We start from the raw sequence: 12,028 nt of genomic DNA, 5'->3' as shown, positions 1-12,028 counted from the left end.
TGCAGCGGCGACACCCTTGTTCAGTGATGCAAGGACAACAGCTCCGACGGCAGCACGCTTCTCCGTGGATGCGAGGCGCTTCTTGTGATGCGGTGCAATGCGACTGCTACAGCGGTGACAACCTTACTCAGAGATGCGACGGCAGCGGCAGCAACACGCGTCTTCCTTGATGCGAGACACTTCTCTTGATGCAGTGCAATACGTCTGCTACAGCAGCCACATCCACGATGTGATGGCAGCAGCTGCGACGGCGACACGCTTCCTTGGGGTTGCGGGACGTTTCTTGAGATGCGGTGCAATGCGTCAGCTACTGCGGCGACATCCACAATGCGACGGCAGCGGATGCGACGGCGACACGCTTCTCCCTCTTGAGTCACACTTCCAGTTCTTTGCGACACGCAGTCCATCAGAAGGCCCAAAACAGCAGCAGGCACTTCCAAAGAACTCTGGGGAGCTGGGGGTTGAAGTCTGTTGTCCCTGAGACTTCAGCAAGAGGCAAGCTTTTTTTCAAGCCCTTGGAGATCCTTCACAAGTTGAATAAAGTGCACACAAAGTCCTTTCTCCTTTCTTTGACAGTCAGGAAACCACTGCAGGCCAATCCCCCAAGCAGCACTTCAGCTTAGGGATAGTCTCTCCTCAGTTTCTTCAGGTTCCTCTCTTCAGAAAAGCTTTTTTCTTGTAGTCCAAAAGTGATCTAAATTTTTGGGATCAGGGTCCCAATACTTATACCCCAAAATCCTTTGTCCTCGGAGGGCAGAGGGGCATTTGCCTAGTCCAAACCAGTTCTGGAGCACTCTGTTTACATGACTCCTTCTTTCCTTTCACAGTACAGGGCAGAAACATCAGTCGCCCCACAGGAGGTGCAGCCAGTATTGTGGAGTAAAGGCACAGTCCTGGAGCATTCTGTTGATATGACTCCTTCTCTCCTTTCACGGTGCAGGGCAGAGACATCAGCCGCACCACAGGGGGTGGAGCCAGCATTGTGGAGGAAAGGCACAGCCCTGGAGCACTCTGTTGACATGACTCTTTCTCTCCTTTCACAGTGCAGGGCGGAGACATCAGAGGCACCACAGAGGGTGGAGCCGGCATTGTTGAGGGAAGGCACAGCCCTATTCAGGTCCCAAGTGCAACTCCTCCCACGCATCTACATGCAGATCTCTCTATTCAGCCCTGTGCTGACTCACCCTGTCTCCTGGAATCCCCCAGCCCTGTCACTCAAACTCTAGACAAGGAATACACAACCTAGCAGAGGCAGGCTTGGATAGTTAGACAAGAAAATACCTTCTTTCTAAAAGTGGTATTTTCAAACACAGAATGTTAAAACCAACTTCACTAAAATTTGTATTTTATCATTCTGAGTTCAGGCTTACTAAACTCAAATTTCCACCATGTTCCCTGAGTCAGTTAGAATTATAAGATGTAATAATCTAACTGCCCATTCTGGCCTATGGAGAACAGGTAGCCCTGCAATAGTGAAAAAAATTAAAATGGCTGTAATTCACTATTAGGACATGCCACACACACCAGGGCATGTCCTTCCTTATACTTACAATGCACCCTGCCCTTGGGCCTACCATAGGGGTGTCTGATATGAAGAAAAAGGAAGGTTTAGGGACTGGCAAGTGGGTGCACTTGCCCAGTCAGCATGGCAGTACCAGACTGCGCACAGGCTCTGCAGGTCAGACAAAATATAGGGGGAAGGCAAAAAGTTCAGGGATAACCCTGCAAAAAGGGCCAAGTCCAACACTATACTATAAACATAAGACATTTTCCTGGTGGGAAAAGACATCTGCAAAACCCCTCAATCAACTGGATTGGGATACTTTTTGATAGAACACGCTCCTTCATACCACCGCCCAACAAACTAGATGAAGGTATCTTTAGATAGCTTGCAGCCCCAGACTTTTCAGGGCACAAGTAAAGGACACCCATGGTGTCTTCCAACAGGAGAAAACCAGGCATGCATACTGTTCCTTTGAGGTGCAGTGCTGGGTCTTGCCTGTTATGCATAAATGTTGGCAAAATGATACAATAACCAAAATGACAAGAGTAGAAAATATATAAAAATAATGTTGAGATTCATGTGTAAAACAATTTTATCAGGAAAAACTGTAACGGCTGGTCTATGATCTCAGTAATGCTACTCATTTGCTCTGGGCCCAATGAATTTACAATTGCTACTAAATGAAAGTATTGGCAGATGAAAATACTACTGAAGTTAGCACTAGCTGCTCGAAAGGATGACCAAATAATTGGAGATTTTGGACTACCAAAGTGAAATAACATGGAAGAACTGGGAAATGCATCATTAGGTATTGAAATAGCAAATGAGAATGCCAATGGAATTCACCCCCTCCTCAGGAAACTCATCTTCCTAGAATTCTGGAAACTCCTGCCAATTTGGCAGGTATGGATATATGAATTGGTTCAGTAAAAGTCATACTTCAGCAATTAACCCCTTTACCACAGCTGAAATTCCACCACGGTGCAGCGGTTTTAAAGGGTGGGTGGGGCTGTGTCGGCCAATGAACGTGCGCAGCACTACCGAGGTAGTGCTCGCGACGGCCGTTGGCCGACAGAAGCAGCCAACGGGTTAAAATGTTGGATGGGTAAAATTGACTAGGCATGGGTACGTTTCTAAGGAGTAGCATCAGTTCTTCATAATATGTCTCATTGTAATCTTGTAACACTAGCTAAGAATTTAGGATTAAGTGTTGATGTTCAACTTGTTTTTAAAACGACATAACTAAATTTGCCTCATATTATTTTCTGGACTATGCTTCCTGAGAAAATAATACCTGTTGCTACCCAGTGATATTAAGATGAACTGTCAATCTGGTAATTCTCAGCTCATGTTTAGATTGTAGGAATGTATACCTTGGCCTCTCCACGTATATGTTCAATATTCTGTAGCTTGAGCATCATTTTTCAGCCCACTTTTTACTTGCAATACCTCACAGGAATTCTGTTTCATGCCATTGTGTATCTTTTAATTGTCTTCCTGTATACAAATGAATTGTGTTCAAGAGATTGTGTGTATGTTATTGTGCCATTAAGGACATTTGTATTCAGCAAACTCATTTGATATTTGCCTCATCACATGCCTAGATTTGCATCACTTGCTGTATCACTTGATAATTGTTCTTGTCATTAAAAGACCTGCATCCGAGTGAGAGCCTTATGTATCTTTGTATCAGAACTGGGAATTCACTTTCCTTCAGCTGCATGCCATATCTAATATTTGCTACTTTCCATTTGGCGTCTAAAACCTGTTTGTTTCCCTCAACCACAAGCTTATTAGCTGAAAATATACTTCATCTTTGATCTCAGTACCAAGTTCTTCATCAAGGTCACTGTGCGCTCTTGAAATGGTTTTCATTCATTCACAATGAAGTCTATAAGGAGTCAAACTCCAATTCAACAGATGCAAATGATGGGATCTATTCCTCCAGTTAATGGGGGTATGAGGACAGGTCAGACAGAGACACAGGCAGGGGCATCAGAAGAGCCACCATCAACTATGACAGGAGTCACAATTAGTGCATGTAGGGGGTCGGTAGCCCTTATTTGATTTTGATCAAAACCTAGAGCACAAATGGAAACAGAGGGAACACAAAAAGCAGCCCATTTGTCCATTGAGTGATAAAACAACCTCTTCAATCTGGTAATAGAGACATTTAGCTGAAGTCTGGGAGAAGGGCATTTGACTTGATTGTAAATTGATCCAGTCATGGAGTCCTGCAATGATGTTCTATCCCTGGAAATATCTGGGTTGAAGGCAAAGGTTGACCAAGCAGGGACAACCTCAGCTTGGTCTATCTCTTTAGTTGACCATACTCCTTGGATTATAAACTGCCAAGTAAGGATGGTTGGATATCCACAGGTTCATACCCAGAGCCAAATCCAAATGTGTGTTGTGTTATCATGATGATCTTTGGAACAAATATTAGTCTCTCTTTGCTGCAAAATGGAAAGCTTAAGTTCTAAAAGGCACCTTCCATGTGGTCCTTCAACATGGACACAGTGTAAGAAGTCATACAGTTCTGCTGAGTGCTACTAAATAATTTTACCTTGGACATTTGTGTAGAAACCGCTCCAAATAGTAGGCAACTAAATATCACATTTTCTTGAGCAATATCTTGCATGGATGTACGACATTTGTGTTTCTTCTTTTTAGCTGGACCAAAGTGAGGAAATTGATCCTAAATGCTAATTTTCATTTAAACCACTATCCATGGTACAAATAGTCCATTATTACAGTTTGTGTGCATATAAAGATCGCAACTTTGTGCATGAATTCTTGGCATGTCTCCCCTAGAGTGCCGTCACAATAACTTTTTCTTTCTAGTTGTGTTTTTAGGAATATTTTTTTAAATATCTCACATGTTTTGTTTCAGGAGACAATGGTGCTCCAGGAATTCATGGAAAATTGGGTCCACCAGGGGAAGCAGGTATGTTTAGGGTGCCACAAATAAAGGGTCATCAAGTAAAGCTCTGTTGCCAGGGAATGGAAAGAGGTTAAATGTAATTTTTGATTAGGACCTCGAAAATCCTTGCACATGCCCAGATGATAATAGGTATGATTCGCTGTATCTAAAACACAAAGGAGTAAATGTATTTAGAATATGCTCGTGATCAAGAGGTTGTACCTCGAAACGCGTTGAGTAGGAGCTAAAAATAAAAGCTCTTGGATAACTGCAAAGCTGGCCTGGACATTCCTGTTTGTATCGTGTGGAATTGATTTTGGATATTTGGGGAGTGGCTGCCACGTCCAGGCCCTCCGCTGCAAGGGGCAGGGGTTCAGAGCCCGAAATTACATTTGGATATATATATATATATATATATATATATATATATATATATATATATATATATATATGTATATATATATATGTGTATATATATATATATATATATATATATATATATATATATATATATATATATATAAATATATATATGTATATATCTATATATATTTGCACCAGCACTCCCTCACTCGAGAAAGATTACCACGGACACCTCACATGGATTGCAGATAATTTAATCATATGAAGACTGCACAGCAACGCGTTTCGACTTAACGTCTTGATCACGCTAAAGAAGCTTCACAGTTAACACACTCAAATACAGTTTAGTGAGTAGACATAAACAAAGGACCTAAACCAAAATGATAAAAAAGTGATATACGGTGGTTCCGCCATTTTAGCCTAGTCAAAGTTGTTACTGACTAAAAATATGCAAACATTAGCAATTCACACTGTGTCCACAGGTGTCCATTTGTGATGTATACAGATGTCAAAATCATATATTTTAGATAATGTTAAAAGAAATGTATTGCATAACGCCCAAGTGGGCAAGCATAATTTTCACAATTTCAAAAGATCACAAAAAGAAACGGAAGGTCTTGCCCCAGTGGGCAAATAATTACTCGATGTGAGTGCACAGAATGTCTCATATAGGCAATGTCAAAACATCACAAAAAAAGAAACGGAAGATCTTGCCCCAGTGGGCAAATATTACTCGATGTAAGTGCTCAGAATGTCTCATATAGGCAATGTCCAAACCACCTTCAACAAAAATTGTTTGCCACCACCTAAAAATAAAACAGAAATACTATAATCAACTAATGATATCCAAGAACATACAGGATTTAAAATATTAAACGGCAGCAGATAAAAACATAGAGTCTCTGTACTTTACATACTCGCACAGTTATTAATAATGAATTCTCTATGTGCACAAAGGATATTTAGTGTAGGTGGATAGCTAGTTCCTGCTGCTACGAAGTGTGAGGTGAGGTGGGAGGGTGGGGGAGATGTGGGGCAGCTGGCAGGGTTAATAGTATGATGAAATGGTTAAGATACCGCAAGAAGTGATGGGTAATTGGTGGAGGGTTAAGGTAAATCGTTATATTGTATTCTGGGAATTTGTGTAACTCACCTTTCACCGATGGGTGCTGTGTTGAGGGGGTGATTATAGAGAGCGTGTGCTGAAGCTTGCAGCTTGCCGCATTGGCGTTTCCCAGTAGATGGTGTGCCGCTACGGTGTCTCCGGCATTATGGGATGTGCTGTGTAGCCCCCCTGTGTCAGTCGGGGCTTCTCCCCCAGCAATTTGCCCTGATGTGAGTTACCTTCATGCTATACGTGAATGAACCAGCCAGCAGGATGTGTGCTCCTGGGCGTTCGGGTGCGAAGGCCAAGGCTGCCAACACACATGTGGCAGGGATGGTGGTGTTGTTGAAGAGGCTACCAAGTAGAGAGTCTGTGGAGGGCAGCATGAACAGCTTAGTTGCAGATTTGGGGTGAGGGCCGCGGTCAATTGCACGCAGGAGTGGCATTATCATTGCATGGATCTTCTAGTAAGTGCAGGAATGAGGAGACGGAATTAAATTGGGGCGTTGCAGAGGAGCTGGCTGTAGAAGCTCACAGGGTTTGAGGATGAAAGGAAGGCGACGCAAGAATGATAAGGCCACAGTGGTTCCCAAACTTTTTAGACCGGTGGCTCTCTTGACCTAATTGGCAGTTGGCCGTCGTTCCCCACCATTTTTTTACCCGCGCACTGGGGTGCAGCGGCGCACCCTTTGGGAACCACTGGTCTACATGAAGAATCAAGCCTAGACGTGATGAAGGATTCAGAGAGTAGCCATCACTGTCATAAAACTTTATTTGCAATCACAAAGATCTTAAAAAGTACATCTCAATGCATACATAGAGTAGTAAAAAGCACTCCCACTAAAAGTAACCAGGCTAGAGAAAGGCTCAAGGATCTCTGTGGCGTTACAAGAAGTTTACGTGAGGTGGGCTCTGATCATGGGTATCCGCAGAAATGTTTTCGGGGGGGGGGCACATTTTTTACTTCATCACCCTCCCCCTTGCACCCTTTCCCCCTATGCCTTACACCCTTCCCCCCTCCACCTTGCACCCTTCTCCCCCTTCCCCTTGTACCCTACTTCACCTCAGCCTTGCACCCTTTTCTGCCTTGCACCCTTCTCCCCTCTGCCTTGCACCCTTCTCCCCTCTGCCTTGCACCCTTCTCCCCTTTGCCTTGCACCCTTCGCCCCTCTTCCTTGCACCCTTCTTCTCTCTGCCTTGCACCCTTCTCCCCTCTGCCTAGCACCCTTCTCCCCTCTGCCTTGCACCCTTCTCCTCTCTGCCTTGCACCCTTCTCTACCTTACACCCTTCTCCCCTGTCTTGCACCCTTCTCCCCCTCCCCGCTGCAGCCTTCTCCCCTCTGCTGTGCACCCTTCTCTACCTTGCACCCTTCTCCTTTCTGCCTTGCACCCTTCTCCCCTCTGCCTTGCACCCTTCTCCCCTCTGCCTTGCACCCTTCTCCTCTCTGCCTTGCACCCTTCTCCCCTCTGCCTTGCACCCTTCTCCCCTCTGCCTCGCACCCTTCTCCCCTCTTCCTTGCACCCTCATCCCCTCTGCCTTGCACCCTTCTGCCCTCTGCCTTACACCCTTCTCCTCTCTGCCTAGCACCCTTCTCCCCTCTGCCTTGCACCCTTCTCCCCTCTGCCTTGCACCCTTCTCCCCTCTGCCTTGCACCCCTCTCCCTTCTGCCTTGCTTTCTTCTGCCCTCTGCATTGCACCCTTCTGCCCTCTGCCTTGCATCCTTCTCCTCTCTGCCTTGCACCCTTCTCTACCTTGCATCCTTCTCCCCTGTCTTGCACCCTTCTCCCCCTCCCCGTTGCACCCTTCTCCCCTCTGCCATGCACCCTTCTCCCCTCCTCCTTGCACCCTTCTATACTTCGCACCCTTCTCCTCTCTGCCTTGCACCCTTCTCCCCTCTGCCTTGCACCCTTCTCCCCTCTGCCTTGCACCCTTCTCCTCTCTGCCTTGCACCCTTCTCCCCTCTGCCTTGCACCCTTCTCCCCTTTGCCTTGCACCCTTCTCCCTTCTGCCTTGCACCCTTCTCCCCTCACACTCTCCAACATGCAGCAGTCACGAGTGACCGCCCCTCAATGAGGAGTGAGGCAAAGACAGAAGCTGGCAGAGTGCGGCTGCATCAGGGCATAAGGCGCCCACCCAAAGCTCTCCACCAGGCCTCTCACCCTGCACGCACCCAATGCTCCCTACCAGGCCCCTGAACCTGCACCCACCCAACGCTCTCCACCAGGTCCCCCACCCTGCACCCACCCACCCAACGCTCTCCACCAGGCCCCTGACCCCGCACCCACCCACCCAACGCTCTCAACCAGGCCCCCCACCCTGCACCCACCCAACGCACTCCACCAGGCCTCTCACCCTGCACGCACACAATGCTCTCCACCAGGCCCCTGAACCTGCACCCACCCCACGCTCTCCACCAGTCCCCTGACCCCGCACCCACCCACCCAACGCTCCCCACCAGGCCCCTGAGCCTGCACCCACCCAACGCTCTCCACCAGGCCCCCACCCTGCACCCACCCACCCAATGCTCTCCACCAGGCCCCCCACCCTGCACCCACCCACCCAACGCTCTCCACCAGGCCCCTGACCTTCGCACCCACCCACCCAAAGCTCTCCACCAGACCCCTGACCCTGCACCCACCCTACGCTCTCCACCAGGCCCCTAACCCTGCACCCACCCACCCAACGCTCTCCACCAGGCCCCCCACCCTGCACCCACCCACCCAACGCTCTCCACCAGGCCCCTGACCCCACACCCACCCACCCAACGCTCTCCACCAGACCCCTGACCCTGCACCCACCCTACGCTCTCCACCAGGCCCCTAACCCTGCACCCACCCACCCAACGCTCTCCACCAGGCCCCCCACCCTGCACCCACCCACCCAACGCTCTCCACCAGGCCCATGACCTCGCACTCACCCACCCAACGCTCCCCACCAGGCCTCTCACCCGGCACCCAACCACCCATCGCTCCCCACCAGGCCTCTCACCCTGCACCCACCCACCCAACGCTCTCCACCAGGCCCCTGACCCACCCACCCAATGCTCTCCACAAGGACCTGACCCTGCACCCACCCACCCAATGCTCTCCACCATGCTCCTGAGCCTGCACCCACCCAACGCTCTCCACCAGGCCCCCCACCCTGCACCCACCCAACGCTCTCCACCAGGCCCCCCACCCTGCACCCACCCACCCTACGCTCTCCACCAGGACCCTGACCCGGCACTTAGCCAACGCTCTCCACCAGATCCCTGACCCTGCACTCACCCTACTCTCTCCACCAGGCCCCTAACCCTGCACCCACCCACCCAAAGCTCTCCACCAGGCCCCCTACCCTGCACCCACCCACCCAATGCTCTCCACCAGGCCCCAGGCCCCTGACCCCGCACCCACCCACCCAATGCTCTCCACCAGGCCCCTGACCCTGCACCCACCCTACGCTCTCCACCAGGCCCCTAACCCTGCACCCACCCACCCAACGCTCTCCACCAGGCCACCCACCCTGCACCCACCCACCCAATGCTCTCTACCAGGCCCCTGACCCCACACCCACCCTACCAACGCTCTCCACCAGGCCTCTCACGCTGCACCCACCCACCCAACGCTCTCCACCAGGCCCCTGACCCACCCACCCAATGCTCTCCACAAAGACCTGACCCTACACCCATCCATCCAATGCTCTCCACCAGGCCCCTGAGCCTGCTCCCACCCAACGCTCTCCACCAGGCCCCCCACCTAAACAACGCTCTCCACCAGGCCCCTGACCCCACACCCACCAACCCTATGCTCTCCACCAGACCCCTAACCCTGCACCCACCCACCCAATGCTTTCCACCAGGCCCCCCACCCTGCACCCACCCACCCAACGCTCTCCACCAGGCTCCTGACCCCGCACCCACCCACCCAACGCTCTCCGCCAGACCCCTGACCCTGCACCCACCCTACGCTCTACACCAGGCCCCTAACCCAGCACCCACCCACCCAACGCTCTCCACCAGGCCCCCCACCCTGCACCCACCCACCCAACGCTCTCCACCAGGCCCCTGACCCCGCACCCACCCACCCAACGCTCTCCACCAGACCCCTGACCCTGCACCCACCCTACGCTCTCCAATAGGCCCCTAACCCTGCACCCACCCACCCAACGCTCTCCACCAGGCCCCCCACCCTGCACCCACCCACCCAACGCTCTCCACCAGGCCCCTGACCCTGCACCCACCCACCCAACGCTCCCCACCAGGCCCCCCACCCTGCACCCACCCACCCAACGCTCTCCACCAGGCCCCGACCCACCCACCCAATGCTCTCCACATGGACCTGACCCTGCACCCACCCACCCAACGCTCTCCACCAGGCCCCTGACCCCGCACCCACCCAATGGAGGTTGAAGACAGTCATTTTATGCGTATCTGTGCTCCCAGAGAGAACACTGGGATACCGCCACAGGTTTATTAAGCAGCGCACGAACACCCTCTCTCTCTCCCAATCATTAAATTATTCCACCATTTAAAGAATCAAAAATATACGTCATCAATAATGTGATTTTTCTGCCTGATAATGGACTTGGTACAACGTTGCACATGAATTTGAAAAAGCCGTCATAATAGGAACGTTCGTGAATATCATTTGACGGTTGAAAAGTTTTACCCTTTTTCTGTGTTTTGGTCGGCTGGATTTTTTTAATTTATTTTCTTTGCTGCAGATTTATATAGCGCAAACTCGACCCGAAGAGCACCAGTCACGTTACACAAGGATACATTCATGTATTCTGTTTTTGTAGGCGCTGGGAGATTAAGTGATTTGCCCAGAATGACACAGGATTCTGAGCTGACGTCCAGGGTCGAACCTGGTTCCCCAGCTCCAAAATTGGCAGCTCGCAGTTTCACTACATTTTGAGGATAATTATATATTTTTTTCAGACCCACATCCTGCACAGCGGTACGGCGCCCCTGGCTTGCCTTCACGGCACACCAGGGTGCCGCGGCGCACACTTTGGAAACCACAGATGTATGACATAGATATTAAGAGTGTACTCGCTGGACAGGACCTGAGCATGGGTAGAGGAGGGGAGAAGATGGAGCTTGAGGTCAGAGCTACCCACTTTGGAAGTGAGGAATCAGGTTTGATTCTGGTTTTGGCTCAACATCCTGTGATACTGGGCAAATCACTTAATCTCTCCGTATCCAAAAAAGGAACATGTGGAAATGGAAATGGGAATGGAAATGGATGTGCATTTATAGAGCGCGAATTGCTGCCCAGGGGCGTCCAAGCGCTAGTCTAGTCCTTATGAAATGTCATTGGTGCTCATGTAAAGCACTCCAATATGTTTGGGTTGGGTTTGCTCTATAAAAATTGAGGGGGAAAATGAAATAATTAGTTTCATTTACTCTTTCAATGCTATTTGCATCTAAATAACCAAAGGTGCTTGTGACTCCACAAGGAGCATGACACCCTCCTGTGCTGTAACACCTTCCTTTCTGCCACTGACCAGCATCTCTTTCACAGCTCATCAGCAGCTGAAAGAGTTGATTGCCTTTTTAATGGTTAGAACTGCCAGGCACCAAAATGCCGGATTATGGGCATCATCTTTTGCCTTTGAGTAAGAAGTGCCTGGATCTTCATTGGCAGGCGGGCCTCACAGCTATGTCTGCAGCCGAGTCCTGTGTGCGCTGTTTGTGCAACCCCCCTATCCCCCCCCACTCCCACGCCATGATGCTCTGCTTCAGAAAGGCAGAGACTAGGGGCAGAGCAACCTATTCATCACGGAGGCGGGGCGAAAGTGACACATTCTTAGTGCGACTTTCACACTTCCTTTCCCACATCGTGTGCGGCGCCCCTGGCTCCTGATAACAGCGCACCAGGGCGCCGCGGCGCACAGTTTGGGAACCACACAAGGAGGTTATTTGGAGGAATAGGAGGTGTGGGTTGGTGGGGGAGGGAAGCTTGGGCAATCGGATCGAGGGGAAGAGGGGAGGCATTGTGTGTTTGGGGGGCGAGAGTAGGAGTGCTACGGGAGAGGTTGCGGGATGTGTAACTATGCAGGACAAGTGGGACGTGTAACTCCAGGTGCACAGTACTTGAAACAAAAAGCTTCATCTGCACAGTCTTGGAGCAATGCCTTTCTAAGTGTACA

General features: G+C 50.1%; 1 protein-coding gene across 2 annotated transcripts in view; it reads left to right on the top strand.

The window, feature by feature from the left end:
* LOC147710455 (ficolin-1-like) overlaps positions 1 to 12,028 on the top strand; it is an 844,448-nt gene that overhangs the window by 49,775 nt on the left and 782,645 nt on the right. For both annotated transcript variants that reach the window (XM_086921142.1, XM_086921141.1), the window contains exon 3: positions 4,398 to 4,451. In XM_086921142.1, the coding sequence (XP_086777268.1) occupies positions 4,398 to 4,451 (54 nt within the window). The remainder of the gene's footprint in view (positions 1 to 4,397; positions 4,452 to 12,028) is intronic.

The sequence above is a fragment of the Lissotriton vulgaris genome, chromosome 5, assembly GCF_964263255.1.
Source record: "Lissotriton vulgaris chromosome 5, aLisVul1.2, whole genome shotgun sequence".
Lineage (NCBI taxonomy): Eukaryota > Metazoa > Chordata > Amphibia > Caudata > Salamandridae > Lissotriton > Lissotriton vulgaris.
The sequence above is the reverse complement of the archived record's forward strand: the minus strand, read 5'-3'. Positions and strand labels throughout refer to the sequence as shown.